Source organism: Botryllus schlosseri, chromosome 9 (assembly GCF_051294905.1).
Source record: "Botryllus schlosseri isolate E-star chromosome 9, Bs_hap1, whole genome shotgun sequence".
Classification (NCBI taxonomy): domain Eukaryota; kingdom Metazoa; phylum Chordata; class Ascidiacea; order Stolidobranchia; family Styelidae; genus Botryllus; species Botryllus schlosseri.
In genome coordinates this window covers 24,383,116-24,403,017 of record NC_137244.1, presented here as the reverse complement: position 1 = coordinate 24,403,017, position 19,902 = coordinate 24,383,116, and the positions used below count along the sequence as shown (strand labels likewise).

Genomic DNA, 19,902 nt, shown 5'->3' with positions numbered 1-19,902 from the left:
GGATTCAAAAGCAACGTCCTCTTCGTGTAACTGGAATCAGTTTGCGTACAATTTGCGAAGTTTCTTGCAGTCGAAACAACGCACGTTGGTAACACAGCCGTTGATTTCAAGAACAGGCGGTGAGTTATGAAACGCGGTAAACATCGTAGTGCCGACATTTTTTCGCTGCCGAACAACTTATTCTTTACCACAATTCAACCTTTCCTCCAAATGAACTTACTGTACCAGTTGCTACCACTTTGCAGTTTGCAGTTTGCACGAAGCCAGAGTGAAGTGGACCATAACTTTTGCAGCTATAAGTTTAAAGTGTCACGTTCGGCAAACGCGTTAAGATCATCACTGCGACAGAGAAATGACAATGCGGTTCTGAGGCTGACTTTCGACGCCTACCTAACATGTAGCTGCACTAAAGCTCTATTCGAACCACATTTCATCGGTATCCACCGAGGGGGTACAGATTTCAAAATACCCATCTCCGAAAACTCGAATAAGGAGTTTCTCTGCGCGTGGCTTATCGCATTGTACATTGTGTGTGACTTGTTCAGATGAAAATTATAACCCAACTATGTTGTTGTTGTTGTTATGGCTGATTCACATTAGTTAGGGTTACCATATTTTAAGATCCGCGGCAGAGGACACTTTACACAAGTGATCTTAACAGACATTGAAACGGTAGATTTTTATGGAAAATGGTCGTGGCTTGGCTAAAAAAGACCAATTTCCCATACCATAGGCCCCGCTCTGCGGTCATCAAAATAGGGTCGAACTAGATATACACGGTTTTTTTTAGTATTCTGGAAGTATTAATGAAATTTATACGAATGGCCGACTACATTCAAACTACTATTAGGAACTCAACGAGTCAAGTTCAATAAACAATTTTACATTCAAAGCCTATCAGTGCCAGTTCAACTGCGGTCACTGCCTCGAAAATTCCAATGACTTCTTTACCATGGAAGAGAGATAGTATTTATTTTTTATCGAACCAAAATACAAAACAAACAGGCGGCAGTAATGATAATATAGAAAAAAACACGGAACTTGGGAACAGTGTTTGGTGTATGACAGATATGATGGCCACGCACGCAAAAGCGTGTAGTGTATCGCTCAGGTGATTGATTGTTTACTTAGTTTGATTATAGATATCTATAGTTTGATTGTCCTCGCGGATCCTGCTGTTACTTACCTCATGAATATACATACCATTCTAATACATGTTCAAACATGAGTAGTAGATGTAGTTTAAAAGCATGACGACTCTCAAAATAATGATAATATAAAGAAGCTACTCTGAATAAGTACACGGTTTCTCACGACTAGGGCTGGGCAAAATCGAGTACCTGAGTGATTCGATTCTGAATCACGTATTATGCTTCGAGTCGAGTCGAGTATTCGAGTATCACTCATTATGACGTCACAGCACAATATAGTATGTCAAAGTTCAAATATGTACCTTTTATGCCACCGCAAAAATATATTGCCTGATATCCATCACGTTGAAGATACTTCGGTATTTCTCCAACCCTACCGCTTTCATTGCACTTTGTGACAATGTCGTGGGAGGATCATGACTTCGGAAATGTTTTTTTCCAGTAACCTTAGTAGCTTTGTACTATGTTTCGTACGCTGCGATACGGCAAATCAAGGTTTTAAGGCTTCCGCAGTGGAAAATAGTATCAAAACCATAATTCTCGATGATAAAATAACTTTCAGTAGCGAGGAGCGTATGATTTCAGTACTCGAAAAAATCGTCTTTTGCTACTCGACTCGAATCATGAAAATAATTACTCGATTCAGATTCGAGTACTCGAATCATTGTGCCCAGCCCTACTCACGACCCTCTTGATTTTACTGGAAAACAAGTGGTTCAGCATCAGTGACAATCACTGAACACATGCCCTACGATGATATCCTTCCAAGAGCTATTCATCACAAGAGAATGACTCAGTTGATTTTACAAGTACATGTTGATAAATACAGGCGATTTCTAAAACATTGCAGGAAAGAGAGAACACAATATTCATCTCAAAAAGAACATGCGGGTGAGATACGTAAGCAACCAATCAAACGCGGCTTTATTCTACAAAAATTATATTTAGACAATCCACAACGAAAGTTCCCACAAACCAGCGCTCACCGTGAGACAGCATCGTACTGTCAAGTAAGGTACTGTCACACAATGATTTTGAGACGGAATGAAAGTACAAATCATGATTTACTTGAGGCCATTCGAGCTAAATATGTCATAGATCATCCCAAAATAGTGTTGCAGCAAACAAGGCGGAACAGGACATAGACTGATATTGGTCAGTCGGTCACTACTTTGCCGCAACGGTTGGTTTCACGGAATTATGTTGCTTCAACTGCAACAAGGTGGATCGCATCCGCGATACATCTTTCGTTCCCTTGCTGCTTTTCGGGTTGAAATCGCACAACTTAGACACCCGTTCCCATTCAGATCCCGGCCTGCTTTCGTCTCTCTCGGCAATGAAATCTTTTTCTGCCGCCCTGCAAGATGATTACATATGCAAGATTTGTGAGGGGAATTCGGAGACAAAGGTATTTATATGACCAGCCCAAGAGTGACCTCTCATGAGAGTAAATGGTATCAGAACTGGGTAGTTGACAGCGCAAGGTAAAGCGCTATGATGCCATGAAATGTTTAATAGCCAACCAAGCCTCATTTTCATGAACATAAATACTGTTACCCCGAGTTAATAACTTTCTTGACTTCAGTAACCAACAATGGAACCCACTAGAATACGCTACAATAAAAGTGTAGTTAATAGATTGCCCTAGCATATAATATCCAAAATTATAGTTTCAGACATTCAAGTCATATTGGCACTATCAGAAATATTCCACAGGTATGTGTGTCGCTTTAAGCCTCGTAGGATTATTGTTTGCCCAGTAGACTTTGAAAAATATTAGAGCTATCTTGATACACATGTACTAAAAGTAATGAATCGCAACTATAATCATGCAGCACACATAAGGATCCAATCACGTTGTTCGAATGCCATCTTAGCGGGTAAATCCACCTCTAAAATGTGGCTGAAAACACATTGTGTTTGACAAGATTACATCCAGTTTTACTAAAGAGTGTGACCAATACCATTCATTACTGTACATTGTACAAGCAACTACCCGTCAAACCAATTAATCACAGAGAACAGTTTGATCAATTGTGACTACATGAAAGTAATTCCCTCTAAACCATCACCAAAACACCACAACACCAATGGCTGAGACAGCTCTGTGATCATGTAACATACGTGTATCCAATTCCGTGCTTGTCATCAGCTAATGCCTTTTGATATTCTTCATTGGCAATTCTTGCCAAAAGAAATATGTTTTAGAGAAGAAAAGCAGAGAACGAAGAGGCAGAAATACAAAATTTTACAGCTTCATGCTCAAATAAGATTACAGCATGTTGAAAACACCGATGAAATACACTGATTCGCTTATGTCGATACAAATACACAGAAATTTGATACACAAAACAAAAGTTCCATCCGAAATGGCTGACAAATCGCTTAATTTAGAGAGTCGGGCATCATTTCCGGAATATTCCAAGTAGTAGTAGTAGTAGTAGTCAAGCAAAGTAGTTAATTCTGATGCATCAAAATACAACATCACAATGGACAGTACCTATTATTTTCTTTCGTCTTTTCCAGCTGTTCAAGCCTGTTTCTCTCCCAGTCCTCAAGCTCCTTCCTGGCGTGGTTAAGCCAGTCTTGTTTTTTCTTTTCCTCTTCAATGTCTGGTGACAAGAAGTAGAATATCCAGTCAAAGTAGGATATCATTTGGCATTTATGATATGCGACAATATGGATACAAATATGGACAAATTCGATTCATAGCGATTGTCGATTTTATCAGTTTGCAAGTGAGGAATATTGGCAACAAATTTTCTTTCATGTATCCAATTGTATAGCATATTCATGGTTGTAACCAAGTCACAAGGTTCCGAGTCACAAGTCAATCTCATTATTATAGTTTTGACTCAAGTCAAGTTGAGTCACTCTCAATTCACCACCAAGTCAAGTCCGAGTCCAAGTCAGCTAGTAGTGGGTCGAGTCCGAGTCATAGTGTTTCGACTCGAGTCCGAGTCCCAAGTCATTATGTTCACTGTTCAGTTTCTAGGTCAACCCAGGTCAACCTACTTTTTTCAACTCTGCTTGAGTGATATAGAATGGCTCGCATTCATAATAATAGCAATTTTCCTCTTGGTAGTTTCTAGCCCTATTTTCCAAGTATCAGGACTGATAGACGAAATACCAATAATGCAATAACTTGACTATTCTTCGAAGTTACAATGAAACGTCTGTCTTGGCCATCCTAGTCTCGAGTCATATGACTTGGTGCGCGTAAAGCACAATTACTCGAGTACAAGTTGAGTCAATACAAAAATTGACTCGAGTCACCAAAAAAATTGCAACTTGACGCGTGTCATGACTTGAGTCATTACAGCCCTGAGTATATTCATATTGAAATTAACGGAATATTTTCGGCTGACACACGTCAGGGGAAATCGTCAGCGACTAGTGACGAATGTCAGCCAAAAATATTTGGGTCCATTTCAATATGAATATACTATGCAATTGTATATTGAGGTTCTGTACCTCCAAGAAGCTCTTCATCCAACTTAACAATTTAAATTTTGATTCAACTATATTGTAATTTTTAATTTTGATACCTTAAAGTGGACACTTAACTTGGATGCTCTTGTCCTGATAAGAGCTAGCAACTTAAACATTTTTTATTGAAATCAATGAATTTTCCGACCGGCAACAAGTACAACCGAAAATTTATGACCAAGTGAAGTAACCACCAGTTCGGTAGCAAATAGAACTGGCAATATTGCACCAAATCAAAGACTTGAGTATTGCATATTTACCTTTCTCTTGCAACATTCGGTTGTGCTCCTCTCGCCACTGTGCAATCTTCGGTGGTTCTGCCTTCAACTCCTGTATCCTAGCATCTGCTGCAGCAATAGCAGCATATGCTTGTGATGGGTCCATCTCATCAATTACATCAGCGCCAGTTTCATCACCGCCACCACCAAAAAAATTGTCGTCATCAGCGGGAGCGTTGAATAAATCGTCTGCAATTGAATTTGGAGAAGTGAGTCTATAATATGAAGCTTCAAGTATTATATTTACTTTGAGTTCACGAGTTAATACCGTCACACCGTGCATTTGTCAATTAGTTCTAGTAAAAAACAGCCCCCACCCAATCACCGCATTCCAAATTTTCATTTCAAAAAGAACCCAAATATAAAATACTAGCAAGAATTCACAAGGCACTCCAGCTTGATAAATTGTCTTTTGAAGTCACCAATTTACAGAAAGCGTTCGACAACTAGAAACTTTCCAGCTTGTTCAAATTAGATTAGAAGTAAAATTACTGTACTGAATTCGCAAAAGAAATACCACATAAATCAAGTTCAGTTCATTCTCAGAAGCATGAGAATAGCATATAGGGCCTATATGTATACTAAGCTTGGCGAAATTGGATTAGAATTAAAATTAGAGCATAGTAACTTTCAAAGATTAGATGAGAATGACATTACAAGTATTTTGCTCTAATTAGACAATTACAAATTATTTGGTTGTCCAAGTCTGCTAGGAGCTAAAAATATGCTAACAGTAAAAATATATGGTAAGCCAGGCTAGGATCCACAGAATTTATGGACCGGTAGAAATAAAACACCTAACCATGGGTGATCCCACAATCTTTACAAGTAACAGGACTCACTGTCTTGTGTTTGTTGGGTATCTGCGAGAAAATCCTCGTTATGGCCATTAGTGTCAGCGTATTCATTGGTATCACCGAATGCTTCCTGTTCAAGACCTGACAAATAATATATATTAGTCGTTAGCATACAGGCAGCAATCATGGCATTCATTTCACGCAATTCACAGGAGACGCGTCTGTCACTAACAGTGGAGCAGTGAGACATAAATATTTAACAGCACATCAAATGAAATCACACTCAAACTGTAATATTCAGTCACCAACCAGCAATTTCTTCTTCTTGTTGGGCTAAGAAAGCGGCTGCAGGGTCAACTTCCTGAGTCTGGGTAGGCGGCGGCTGAGCAGCTTCGAAATCATCTCCAAACAAGTCGGCCATGTTGTTACTCAAATATATATTTATATATTTACAAGGCTAGTGACATCAAGGAGTTTAATAATATTGATCATGCCAGTTTTAGCTGCCACACGACGTAATAGAATAGACTGTGATAAGTGATAGGAATACTTATATGAAATGAAACGTGTACCAGTGTACAGTAATCCTTACTAGGCCAGGAAAATGATTCGAGATTCGAATCTGAATCGAGTAACAATTCTAGCGATTTCAGTCGAGTAGTAAGATGAGAGATGATTTTTGGAGTACTGAAATTATACGGTCCTTACCACTAAAAGTTGATTTATCAATAAGAACTGTAGTTTCGATACTATATTCCACCTTGGGCGGCTGTACACCTCAATTGGAGCATGGTATCAAAGCATACGAAAAATAAAATCAAACATGTAGTACACCAGACTGGATAGTGGTTATTTTGGGCAATAAGTTACGTGTGACAGGGGGTTTTCTTGCATAGAATTGTCATGTAATTAACCAAAAAGTTGCGCTTGACATTGCCACCCCCACCAATTCCACTCAGGGCAGGCCGTGTTATTTTTGACATTTCAGGAGCTAGATGCCAAAACTGCAAAAATAAAGATTTGAAAATGCCAAAAATGAGCAATTTTTGGCATATGCCAAATAGTGTATTTCGTTCATGGTGTTGTGTTAACCGGACCGCGTTACAAGCGAGAAAAGCGTTTGTGAAAGGCAGGTTTCTTAATCTGGGTTCAGCCCACCCATTAGGGGTGAAAGCATGGTGTCCTAAATGGTGTGGGCACAGCGAGATTGAACGGATGACTGCATTTGGTTTACGTCATACTTTCAATTTGTCCTAAGGCAACTTTACGACCATTTTTGACCGGCTTGTCGAGCGCTAAATTTGATAAAACGGGTATCAATGAGAAGCTGCCGCAGTACTGATTATTAAAATATAAATTATATTCCGCGCATGGAACTGGAACCCCCAAAATTAACCACGATTTTTGCATTGTGATCGAGTTGAACATTGTGACGCAACAAACTGTCTGGTTATTTCTGAGCTGCATAGTCTCGTTTTGCCAGACAGTCTTGTTGCGTCAGCTAACCTTCCCAGGACTCTTCAATGCGAGTTGGTAATATTAAAGCCACCTGAAGTGACAAGAGTCCTCCGAAAATATATCGGTAGACTGAAGGAGAAATGATAGTCGGGCTACTAAATAGAATGTGTTGAGAGACAAAACAGGAAACTCCGGGAAAAGGATTGGGAAGAAAATTCTTTCCGCGATGAGATCGATGGCACTGGCGAAGTGATCTCTTTTCATGATGCATGGAAGCCGGTTCGGCCCTCCAAAGATTTTGAAGCTCTGAAAACCTTTTGTGGATGACTGGCAACATTCTTTCCCTCAACGGCTACTGTTGAAGCCGATATTTCCCAGATTCGCTGGACGAGGAATGAATTTAGGAGAAACTTAGCTGACCTGAGTTTGGAAGCACTGTTACAGTGCTAACGATTCAAGTCTATTCAACAGCTGTAACAATTAGCTGTTGAGCGTGTTTGTTAGAGTTTTCTTTCTTTTTTTTGCTTATTGGCACTGATTACGATGGATACTGCACATTTTGTGGTTTCGTTTGATATTATTAACCTATGAAATCGTTAGGTTTTTTCTTCTTCTAATTGTTTGTTGGCACTGATTATAATATGTGGATGCTGCACATTATGTGGTGTCTTTTGACAAACTAGCCCAAATAAAGCGTCTTTGTGACTAATTCGAGGCGGAAACTATCTTTTCAGAGGACGATGCCAAAACTGCCAAAAATAAAAATCGAAAATTGCCAAAAATAAGTTATTTTTATCAGTTTTGGCATATGCTAAAAATAACACGGCCTGACTCAGGGTATTACAAAGTTAGGCATGTTAGAGTAGAGGAAATGAGATCTCTGTCCAGTCGTGATCAACCCATAGCGCTGTCTCAAAGTCAAGTAGGTATGGTCGAAAAAATACCAAATCTTTGATGTATAGAAGTGGGCGGTGGCATTATACTCTGTGGTCTGGTCGCCTGAATAGTATATTTCAACTTTCCATATCATCCATACTGAGTGATACTCGTCGCCCTATACTTAATTCAGAATAAAATCGCTCAGTTTCTTGACTTAGTCCAGCCCTAATTCTTACAAGTTAGAAGTTACGATGATTGTCGGCTCTTGACAATACTGTCCATCAACTGAAATTTCAACATTGCATCACGATAGCCAACGAATTTGCAAAATCAATCAAATCACATTCTACATCAACTGTAGGTCACTGCAAAAACTGATTCTATTAATTTGAACGATAAAGAATTCATAACCATTTCGGTGGTCCATAGCCCGTGAAAGTGTGGCACAGTTATTGCCCTCTGGCAATATAGCATAAATCTCAACAACAACGGCCGTGACGACATGACACACTCTATAAACTATATTACAGTTTTTCTACCGTGGGAAGAAGTTACTACCAAGAATTTCTAGCAATTCATTGCTGTATCACAGCAATATAGCGGGTAGGGTGTTTGTGCCAGGAACTGCCCGGTACAAAATTTCGCTGATTACGCTAAACATAATCATTCAACCAGAACAGATCTTGATTGCCGTCATCGGATAGGTAATGATCACGTGATTTAAATAATTTGGTAGGAATTTATCGAGCCATACTACCATGAATAGCAAGATGACGTTCAAAATGAAATTCGACGCATCTGCTCATAGACCAAAAACTGATAGAGCACCGCAGTATCCCGTCGACCCCATTGCGAACTCTGCTGAACTTTAAACCGTTTTCCCTGGCGTGTGTTGCGTAACAAAGTTGAAAGTGCGGTTGTTGTTAGTCATTTGCTCAATTCATTAAATCGAAAAGTTCAGATCGATATGGAACCTAGGAGTTGCAAAAACATCACTTTATAAGAAGAGAATTTGGTCAGCAACGATTTATCGGCATCATTCAAACTAAGAAGACGGGATATACAAAATGGATGTATCAAGTTTCTATAAGGGTACTGTTGGGTCATGGTACTATAATAACGTAATGTTGGGGTCGTAACATGGGAAAATTTGCAGGAAAGTCGGTATTTCTTACTGGGGTGACGGGATTCATGGGCAAAGTATTGATGGAGAAAGTGTTGCGCTGTTTGGAAGTGGATACTGTATACGTGCTGATACGTGCGAAAAGAGGGAAATCCGTTTCAGAGCGTTTGGAAAAGATTCTGGAAGCCCCGGTGCGTCAATTTATCGATATCTGCTTGTGAAGAGATCAGATAACATCGCAGCATGTCCTACAGAGTATGGCTACGCTTTTGTTGTGATCCATTTTTCTGCGTTTTCGAAGTCGACTCGTAAGTTCGATAAGACCTAGGCTAGAAGTTTAGTTTACGTGTTTATTGGAGAAGGCTTTATCAGACTTGATTAATTGGTGATTGCCGGATTATTAGTATATTCCTGTAGCCTATCAGTACTTATAGTATTGACTCTACTAGACGTTCAACACAATTGAGCTCCCGCGTCAAGTGCCCGCCAAATTCAATAATATCCAGGGCTGGGTAGAATGATTCAGGTAGGCTACTCGAATCCGGAGCCTACGATATTGTGGCCCCGAATTACAAATAATGTACCGCGTCTCAGAAGTCCTCTATTGCTTGAGAAAGTGTCTTTCGCCGAAGCAAACCCAGCAATAATATCATAAAAATCAAGTTTTTGCGCGTAGCTAGTCTCTTTCTGTAGAAAGAACCGATAGATCTGCTGATAGACAAATAGCAAATTCATGGTAGAACGTAAATACTAGGGATGGTGTGAACGGGAGGTTCATGTTCGCGGTCTTTGCGTGAACCTCAGTTCATAAACGAACCTCGGTAGGTTCTGCACTGTGAAACTTACATATATTACAATTTTCACTTCAATATAACATCTTTGTATGAAATTTATTGCATTTGAACTGCAGGCCACTCTATGCATGGCGCTGGAAGCATAAAAAAATCAATACCGAACGCATCTTGACAATCTCAAAAATTTTACTTGCTTTTTGTTACAAAAGTTTGCTCGAAATATCCAGCTTTCCGCTTGTGAATATAGTGACTCTGTGCTGTGAGATGGACCCGCATTAACACAACATCAAGAGCGAAGTAGCCTACACAACATGCAGTCAGCGAATGGTGCTTATTCAATCCATCAATGAAATTGATATCGCTGTCTGATGTAAAAAATCTAGCAGGCGTACGGGGTGAATCTTGACTTCATATATTTATTGTATCATAAAAACCAAATCCGTGCGTTTGCGGTGTTGGCTTTGTCTACTGCTGTAAAACTTGTTAATGGGGTAATATCGGTAGTGAGTATAGAAACACGTTTTACACTCTGCTCAATATCAACGTAGCAATACTCAGACGCCGAATACATTGTCCGGTCTTGCCTGGACCGTTAAGGTGTAAGCTTATATTCCCTTGCAAGTTCTCGTCGAAATTGTTGAAGATAGTGATTTTATGGGATTATTATATCATTTAATTGCCCCAGTTGATACATTCGACGACGTTTAAGACGTCAATATGTAGTTCAGGATTGTGGCATTATGTGGCCCGAGTCGTCCCTGGATATCGTGTACTGTACATTGATATAGGCCATCACTTCACTGAAATGTGGGGTTGACCTTCACGGTCTTATCGATCATTCCTATCTAATACCGAATGCTGTGCACGCACCATCACTGTCGTTTGTTATGTATTTTGGTTCGATGAAAATAAAGGCTCTCTCTCTGAAATTAGCAATATGGCGTCACGTGACGTCATGAGGTTCACGTTCGCGTTCACACAGAACCTTTCAAAAAGGTTCGCGTTCACACGAACCTGAACCTTTCAGAGGTTCACACCATCCCTAGTAAATGCGACTTTATCATTTTGAGCGTTGAGAAACATCCTCTCATAGCACGCAATTGAAACACCAATATGGTAAGATAAGTTTCGAATCAATTAGGTGCGTGTTTTAGGTAACCACTGTAGAACATCAAACGCTGTTGCATTACGATCAGACGTGGCTGCACTGCTTTGCACTAGCCTCTTAAATCTGTCAATATCATTTTGCTGCCCCTGGGGCAGAGCCATAACTGACAAGTAGCTGCTACGCCACTGGATCAACCCACACTCCCACAGCATTGTCACAAAGCAGGCCCGTTAGTCGAAAGAATACCAAATTATGTTCAATGTTTACCGCAAGGTAACTGTCATTCAATTCTTTGTGGCCGCTTAATAAACCGTAAATGTAGGCTACGGCTACATGTTTTAACTTTCCATATATTTCAAACTGTTAAGGCGCCAAAATGAGGGATACTCGACTACCCGAATCAACTTGAAGCGTAGTACTCAATTCAGAATCGAATCACTTATACTTGATTTTGCGCAGCCTATAATTATATTGCCAAAATTTCTGCGAGCCTGTCAATAATAACTCGCCTCCGCACACGTGCCCGTAGTTCGCCCTTACCGAACATACAGTAAAACTTAGTGCCTTCAACCTTTTACGCCGTGGCACAGGGTACACTCGTTTAACGTTTACTCAAAACTCTTACGTCCTGAGCACCACATAACACACCAATTCAATAGTAGGCCTAATTAAGGGAACGTTGTTGCTAGACACGGCCGTATTTCGATGATGGCGGCATTGCAGCGGAAGAGTCGTCATAGCCCGTCTGGATGGGAAATAGTCTGCATGTTAAATTGGCTACCGGGAACTCAGCATCGCGGAGAGCTCGTGAGGTGTTCTATGCCATCATTGATTTCTTGAGATATACCTTGCGTATAAAGCTTTCTAATTGTAGACGCAGAACGTCCCCGCTTATTTGAGTTTTTCGTTGATGATTCTCGGATTATGATTGATTGGTGGATAATCCGTTAATTCTCAACGAAAAAGTCTAGTAACTCCGCTTCTACTAGTTAGAATTGAGTCAAATATGCTTTGCATCGTTTTGGAAGACAATCCAACAATTTCATGGGGTTGACAGAAAAATTTGAAACTTTTTTTAAAAATTTTTCCTAATATATTGAAATTTTCAATTGGCTCTGCGGCGGCTTATACTTGTTAGAATTGAACCAATTTTGGTGTGCAGCGGTTTTTAGGGTAAACTGTCTATTTAATCAGTGAATGGCTACTGGAATCTGGGGAAAAGAGTTATTTTTGAACAACTCTAGCGTACAGTTTATATGTACAATTGAACATTGTACGATATTGCAATTCCGGTCAGCCTGTTCCGAAGCACAAAGTTGCTTATTTATTGTGATAGCTAGTCATCGGTCCATTGTTGTGCTGATCTGATAAACCCGTACACCCCAGTCGAGTGGTACACTCCTTAAAAGTTATGATACACCCTAAGGCGTAGGTTCGATGCACCCGGTTGAAGAACCCTAACTTACAGCAAGGCAGATTCAATTGCAGAACGTGTATACTGTATATGTGCCGTTCATTTCCGAATCTTTAGCTGTTCGAGAAATTGGCGACTGCTAAGCCGGATTTCAAAGGCAAGGTCGTCGCGATCGAAGGCGACACGTCGCGTGCAGATTTTGGAATTTGTGACAGGGACTTACAGAATTTGGTTGATGATGTCGCGGTCGTGTTTCATTGCGCGGCGTCGGTCAAGTTCCAGGAGCCATTACTGTCAGTTATGTCATATAATATCTGCGGTAGGCATGAATTTCCGCGTTTGCTCTTCACAGTGACGCCGTGGACTCCAACGTCAAGAGTGTACAAGGTATCATAAATCTAATCGAGAAAATGAAAAAATTAGAGGTAAGAAATATTTGTATCGTTTCCCGTATTTTTTCTGACAAGGGTATTTTTTCTGACCAGGTCATGATATATTTATCGACTGCATATGCTCACTGCTATAAGCGGAATATCGATGAGATTGTTTACCCAACTAACGTCTGTCCGAGTGACTTGCTAGGTTGCGCTAAGTAAGTACACTACAAGCCTCTATATAGCCTAGCGCTAGTTAATTAGGCTCGTTAAGAAGACATTGTATAAATATATTTTATTACTTTCACGAGTAAAACTGTCATAGCAACCGGTCGAATTGACTCTTGTATATATCACGAAACCAAAGTCATAACGGACATGAACAGAGAAGTTCTACAGTTCTGTAGAAGTCAGAACGTTGCGAACAAACAGTTGAGAATATAGGGTAAATATAGCTCCTTTGACGAAGTATCTGTACTATTAATGTTGAACCGACTATTTTGAGGGTTCCAAACCTTTCCATGTCGATATACATCAGCTATATCGGGTGATAGCCTATAATTGTCCGTAGCCCGTACGCCCCGTAGGCCCATACAACATGTTTTTTGGAAAGTATGTACACAATTATGGCATAATTTTACGACTTCAAATAACCCAATTTTGTTTTTTCAAAACGGCCTTTGTTTAAAATACTGTTTAAAGCATGTTTTAAACAACAAAGTGGTTTATTACACCGTTAGTTTTAAAAGCAACCCTAAAAACGGTAATGTATATAAGAAGACAATCTAAAATCGTCCCAGCTCTCGACCACTTCGATTGATATCCCCCGTTATATTGACAAGCGCGGTTTTCCGTATTCCACAGCTGGATGAGTCGGGACATGATGGATAAAGTCGCTGGCGACTTGATATGCGAACATCCGAACTCGTACACTTACACGAAAGCTCTCGCTGAGAACCTCATCGAAAAAACTTGCAAGAAACGAACTGTCGTCGTAAGACCGTCGATTGTGACGTCAGCACAAAAAGAACCAATCCCGGGTATATACGAGTAGGGCTGCGCACGATGATTCGACTGCTCGAATTCGAATCGAATATTTATTCTAATGATTCGAGTAGAGCATGCAGTGGGATTTTTTCGTCTACTATAATTCAGGGTTGTAACCAAGTCACAAGGCTCCGAGTCACAAAGTCACAAGTTTTGACTCGAGTCAAGTCTCTGAATACGGGCCTTATTGCAATTTATACTTCACTATGAGCCGTTATTTTGATGTTAGTAAAATTGTGTCATAACTCAAGATATATCGCTTGTGTGACTGGTATTCATCCATGCGTGTTTGACACTTTAACTGCAAGAATTCTCTTTCCAGGCTTTCAGAAGTGGCCTTGGTCGGCATTAGACATAACTAATATCCTTCATTTTAGCATTCATATACAGAAATTGATTATAACTAATCATAGAAACAACAACTGTCGGCTATTGTATTTTTTTGGCATATTTTGAGGTCAATCAGAGCCGCAAGAAGGCTACCTTGGAGCCGCGGTTGAAAATCACGAGACTTCATGGTTGAAAAAATGCCAAATTATCTTTAAAGGTACTGTGAAGCTGGCATTCATTTCTTTGCGGTCGCATAAAAGGTACATTTGACTTTTTCTCATCACATCATCAGTATGACGTTATATAATGCCGTACTCGAACACTCGATTCAGAATACAGAATCGGTGAATCACTCAGGTACTCGATTTTGCGCAGCCTAATAGATATGAGGCTATTCCCACTAATACGCGCTTTAGTACCTTATGCTACGTACTATGCAGGTTGGTGTGATAGTATCAACGGACCGGTGGGACTGATCATGTCATTCGGCAAAGGTTTGCTAAGAACCATGCTAGGAAAACGCGACGCGATCGCAAATTTCGTCCCCGTGGACGTGGCCATCAACTTGATGATAGCCGCTGGCTGGAAATCAGCGACCGCACAGTGCGAGGAAAGCCAAAACGTAACAATCTATAATTGCACCAACACCGAGGATAACCCCTTCACTTGGGGAGACCTATCGGACTGCGTAACGCAAAGCGCGAGGCTGGTGCCGTTGGAGAATCCGGTGAGGTTGCCCGCGTACGATTCCACGATCTCTCCGAGTCGTTTGAAGTATGACTTGGAATGGAGGGTGTGCCACTGGCTGCCGGCGTACTTTGCAGACGCGTTGTTGGTGCTAGCGCGGAGAAAGAGAAGGTATTTCAAGAAAATAGGAATAAGCCAGGGATATCTAGAAACTCTAGATATCCCTGGAATAAGCTAATATTACATTATTTGGGAAACGGGCAGATTAAATTAAGTTTTTTGTTGCTGATTGATATATGACAATATAGCTGAAATCAATATCCACCTACCGAGAAACAATTTTTATGCTTTTTATCGATTTGGCGGTCCAGGGGGGGGGGGCGAAAATGACGAAGGGGGCGATAGGGGGAGCGTATTTACACCATTATGGTATAATTTTACAACTTAAAAAACACAATATTTTCAAGGCCTTTGATTAAGACATGTTTAAACAAAGTGTTTTAAAACACCGTTTGTTTTAAATGCAATTCTACGCATTACGCACAGATAAATCAGATCTTTTCGTACTCCAGATTTGTTTCCCTGTACGCAAGAATTCGCTCAATGTGCGACAGTCTCGCATATTTCACTACAAGATCGTGGAAATGGAGTAATAACAACGTCAAAGCATTAGTCGAAACGATGTCACCAGATGATCGCACGGTGAGAAAGGGCATGGTGCTTCGAGAATGCATTCCGCGAACGGAACAGTTGCACGGGACTTTCGCAATTTCATGCTATTTATTCTCAGGTATTTTACATCGACTTCTCTGACTTAGATTGGAAGGAATACATGACAGAATACCACGCCGGCGTCAAGAAGTATATTTTGAAAGAGAAATCTGAAGACACCGCCCACGCAACCAAACAGCTGAAGCGACTGCACCGCCTTGAACTGCTCACGAAGGCTTTGCTAGTAGTTTCGGCGCTGTTCTGCGCATTCAAATGGGGCTTGGCGCCCGAGACCACCGTTGCAACACTGTTCTGCGCGGTCACCACATATTACTTCTGCAGTCTCTTGAATTCATCCTCAAAACGGGGTTCAGTGCAATGAGCGTAGTCAAATAGCAAGAAAGTAATGATATGTATGATCCTATATACAACTCTTCTAATTATAGAATATATCCTACATAAAACTCTTCAACTAATACATATTCTTTATTACGAAAACGAAATTGTGTAGCAACACGTAGGACAGGTACAGATTTTCCATCTAGGGCCCGAAACCGTGACAGGTGAGTCTATATTCCGCAGGCAAGACAACTGCTGGAAGTAATCTAATAAAGGGTTCCAAAGACTGCAGTGACCAAAAATAAACCCAAAATAATAATTGCTAACTATTACAGTGAACAGGGGCTATTAAAACGACAATGGCGGAATATCATTTCAAAAGATCTATAATGCCAGCTTCATAGCAACAAAAATGAGTTGTGCGTAATAGGAAGAGTACTCCGCATGGAAAAACACACCGAAACCTCAGAGTACTTGATATTCTTTGTTGAACCACAGACCCTCTGCACAAGCGATACACATTGCAAAATCATAACTGACACATTCATGTGTGGTATGTTTTTGTAGGTTACATACAGAGGCATTTCAACTGATTGGGTTTCTTGGGAACATAAATAACAGAACGAAGTCGTGATAGCACAATTACTTCTCTCCAAACCAACTTGCATTCACTAGAAAATGTAGCCACAATAACAGCCAATCATTTTCCAATTAGGCTTGTGCCTTTGAAACCTTCTTCCATCACTTCAGATTTTTCCGCCACAACAGGTAGGAGTTCCAGAGATTTTTCATCCGGCTCGTCCGCAATTACTACAACCGTACTTTCCGGCATAATTGCCAACTCCTGTAACGTAGATTGATCGTCAACAAGTTTATTACCATGACTCCACAAATTCTGGTCAAACGGAGGTATTGAATACAGTTGCATTATCTTGATTTTGAGTTGTTTCAATGTCCAGCTGGAGGAAGCGATCACAGATTTCTCTCCTCTAGCTACGGCACGCTTCCGTTTTCTCAAATTACCGTCGTCCTTGGAAAAACAGTTCTGCTGAATCCACTGGGATTTGTCATCAGGCAACACTCGTTTGATATATATGGTTTTATCGGTGAACACTCTCGCGCTCAAATCTCTCTCCAGCTCTCTTCCCGCCATGCATTCTTTACAAATATCAGGCTTGTATTCCAAATCCACCATGCATTGCGTATCCGATGTGATATTAGCAGTAACCGAGTCGTGATTCACACCATTCGTTAAAGCGGAGTCCGCACAAGATATATCACAATCAGGTACCGATGGCACAGCTGTTTGCATAGACGCATTTACTCCATTCTTTAGATTAACCCGCAGATCATCTTTCTGTGACAATGACTTCGAAATGGATACAGCGACGTCAACGAAAAAGTTCTTCGAAATATAATACCACTCGGACGGCCACAAAATTACAGTGTCTTTCTCAGTAGTATCATCAACATCATTCAGTGAAGAAACTGGATCACACATCAGCTTACCATGAGGACATATCAAACCAGCGTTGTTGATGGTAGAAATTACATCGTTCTTCGAAGGGTTGCGAACGAAACTTCTCCACTGCTGAACAAAACTAGCCGTGACCACATAGAATGCGGGAGATCCATCGTACTTGATGCTAGGCTGAATAAAATCTCTGTAGAGTGGTCTGTTTCGGTCAAGGAACAAATCATTCAGATTTGATTTTTGATCAGCGACGACCGATTTCTTCAGTTCCGCTTCCACCTCAGCATCTTGTAAATTACTTTCACAAATCAAACAAGGAGATATCTCTTGGTCAGTAGGGTACTCAACTGCATCAGGGAAGTGTTTTCGTAGAATATGCCACGCCTGAGGTGGTATGACACAATGATGTTTCGGATTGCGGTTGAAGTTACCGTGACTACAGAGCAAATCCTTGTTGAACTCCAAAGCCTCATCATCAGACTCTTTACCCGAGTCTCCTGTATCCTTTTTCAATGCATTCGAATCTAATTTCTTCGTAACGATAGATTTCCACTGTCTCAAAGAGTACCTTCCAACGTAAAATCCGGCGCCAACATCACCTGCTTCTTTCACAATTTTTGCGACAGCTTCCGAATCCCGAGCAATCGACGATTTCCTACGAAGAACACCGCACTGGTGATTCACACAATCCCGGCAAAGCATACTTTCATTTTGAGGATCCATAGTCTTACCATATGACAACGCGCATGCAACCTCGTGCGATATACACTTCAATCCGGCAACATTCAGAGGGTCAAGTTTTTTGTGACGACACATGAATTTTTCTAACAGAATCTCATTCACTTTCACATCGACATTGCTCAATGCGTGTTTAAACCACGATGTTGGGACCCACTGACAACTTGCCAATAAGTCAGATGTCTCCATCTCGTACATCGATTTCAGGTTGCGTCTAATGCTGCGTCGTCTTTCAGTCTTCCGTTCCATCTCTGAGCGAACATCAGAAATCATCGATTCCATGGTAATACCGAAATCCGTGTTATCTTTTTCCACCGACTGCCGAACCAGATCAGGCATAGCCACCGATTCCCTCAAACCGACTTCCTGCTGCTGGGAATCTCTCCTCGTGTAAACGAGCATGTAAGCATCTTTAGACGAATGACAGTTCTTTTTCATTTTTGGTACCTTGGACGGTTTAGGCATATCGATATCAAAATCATCACCGGTCGAAGTTTCAAGATTCAATTTTTTACCACTTTTCAACCTATCCACATTTTCATCGTTGAATTTACGCCAAAGGCCGGTACTCGAGTCTTTAATGTGTGCGATGTAATGACCGGAAAATGCGCTTGGACCCCGGTGAATGAGAACAGCGGTCAAGTCGTATTGAAGATTGTTACTGCTAGCATTTCCAACCGATGACACCGAGGAGGTCAAGTCCAGCGTGTCGGGAAATGAAATGACTCGTGATGACTTCCTTTTCGTGTATGTAGTTTTGTCAAACACAAATCGCAACAGTTGTAAATTCAACGTTCTCGGAAGAGAGTTTATAACAATTTGACGGGTCGCGTCACACCTACTATTGCACGTTTGACATAAATATTGGTTATCCTTGTCAAGCAATTCTTCTTGCAAAAATTCTTTCAAACAGCCTTCAACATCGTTATTGCCTTGGATGCTCAAATCCAGCTCGTAAAACTCAGACGGGCGTCTGGAAATGGTCCCGCAGGACTTGCATTTGGTGCGATATTCGTACTGGCCCCGGAATTCCTGACACAAGACTTTACCCACTTCCGAATTTTGATTCAAAAGATTGAGAAGAAGCTTCGAAAACTCTTGGGCGTCTTGCTGTAAGTCTGTGTCAAGGCCTAGGCATGTTACGAACGGCGCAGGGTCGATGTTTTTCCGATTGCTGTTTTGAAGCAATCCGAATATCATTTGCAGGTGTCCACACGCGGACTTGGGAAACGTCTCGCCGTCTGTCAATCTTTCATTGAAACTATAAACAGCTTTTCTGAAGTTCAAGTTATGAAACCAAAGTTGTAGAAAGGTGTTAACGTAGCAAGTAGCGCCAAGATTTTTCAAGCCAACAAATTCGCCATCTTTGCGCACATTTTGATTCAGCTCCTCAATTTCATCCGCCAGGTACTTTTCATAATTGTGCTCATTCAACCAGGACGTTTCCCCCAAGCCGCGAAGACATACAGGATTGCCGGGACAATTTTTACGGCAAGATTTACATTTCCCGATTCGTAAACGGTATGCAGTGAGAATGTTTTCTTCGTTGATATCTTCAGGTGAAACCTCTTCCGTCCACTCCCATACCTGCTTAGCGACTGGTACCTTTTTGGATTGCTTTTTTGGCATTTGTGAAATGGTCAAGGTTCAGTTGCGATAACTCCTGTGGATCATTTCACCTCCATAGATTCAGGGCCACTTTATTTTTATC

At 40.9% G+C, this 19,902-nt stretch overlaps 3 protein-coding genes across 4 annotated transcripts; 1 reads left to right on the top strand and 2 right to left on the bottom strand.

Moving 5' to 3' along the window:
* Positions 1-1,948: 1,948 nt before the first annotated feature.
* LOC145446812 (clathrin light chain B-like) lies at positions 1,949-6,220 on the bottom strand. Of its 2 annotated transcripts, XM_080325178.1 has the most exons (6): positions 6,025-6,220; positions 5,761-5,856; positions 4,901-5,107; positions 3,652-3,763; positions 3,276-3,335; positions 1,949-2,508 (listed from the first exon to the last, which is right to left on the bottom strand). In XM_080325178.1, exons 1-6 carry the CDS (start codon positions 6,134-6,136, stop codon positions 2,319-2,321), a joined length of 777 nt encoding a protein of 258 aa, XP_080181304.1. In that variant the 5' UTR covers positions 6,137-6,220; the 3' UTR covers positions 1,949-2,318. The 2 variants fall into 2 exon arrangements, with proteins under 2 accessions (XP_080181304.1, XP_080181305.1); XM_080325179.1 differs by lacking the exon at positions 3,276-3,335 and having other exon boundaries at positions 6,025-6,212.
* Positions 6,221-8,986: 2,766 nt separating this feature from the next.
* On the top strand, positions 8,987-16,143 carry LOC145447289 (fatty acyl-CoA reductase 1-like). Its single transcript, XM_080325717.1, has 9 exons — positions 8,987-9,144; positions 9,209-9,366; positions 12,609-12,784; positions 12,844-12,916; positions 12,977-13,083; positions 13,730-13,905; positions 14,683-15,100; positions 15,502-15,631; positions 15,720-16,143. Exons 1-9 carry the CDS (start codon positions 9,120-9,122, stop codon positions 16,020-16,022), a joined length of 1,566 nt encoding a protein of 521 aa, XP_080181843.1. The 5' UTR covers positions 8,987-9,119; the 3' UTR covers positions 16,023-16,143.
* On the bottom strand, positions 16,108-19,838 carry LOC145447286 (ubiquitin carboxyl-terminal hydrolase 48-like). Its single transcript, XM_080325710.1, has one exon. It carries the CDS (start codon positions 19,818-19,820, stop codon positions 16,680-16,682), a length of 3,141 nt encoding a protein of 1,046 aa, XP_080181836.1. The 5' UTR covers positions 19,821-19,838; the 3' UTR covers positions 16,108-16,679.
* Between the last annotated feature and the right edge of the window lie 64 nt (positions 19,839-19,902).

Bases quoted from the DNA above. Each gene is read 5' to 3' on its own strand.
- LOC145446812 (XM_080325178.1), bottom strand. From the start codon at position 6,136: ATGGCCGACTTGTTTGGAGATGATTTCGAAGCTGCTCAGCCGCCGCCT. The intron at 5,108-5,760 runs GTGAGTCCTGTT...ATTCAATTGCAG, and splicing joins TACCCAACAAACACAAGACA to ACGATTTATTCAACGCTCCC. The intron at 2,509-3,275 runs GTATGTTACATG...ATCATCTTGCAG, and splicing joins AAGCACGGAATTGGATACAC to GGCGGCAGAAAAAGATTTCA.
- LOC145447289 (XM_080325717.1), top strand. From the start codon at position 9,120: ATGGATGTATCAAGTTTCTATAAGG. The intron at 9,145-9,208 runs GTACTGTTGGGT...GAAAATTTGCAG, and splicing joins TGTATCAAGTTTCTATAAGG to GAAAGTCGGTATTTCTTACT. The intron at 15,632-15,719 runs GTGAGAAAGGGC...ATTTATTCTCAG, and splicing joins TGTCACCAGATGATCGCACG to GTATTTTACATCGACTTCTC.
- LOC145447286 (XM_080325710.1), bottom strand. From the start codon at position 19,820: ATGCCAAAAAAGCAATCCAAAAAGGTACCAGTCGCTAAGCAGGTATGG.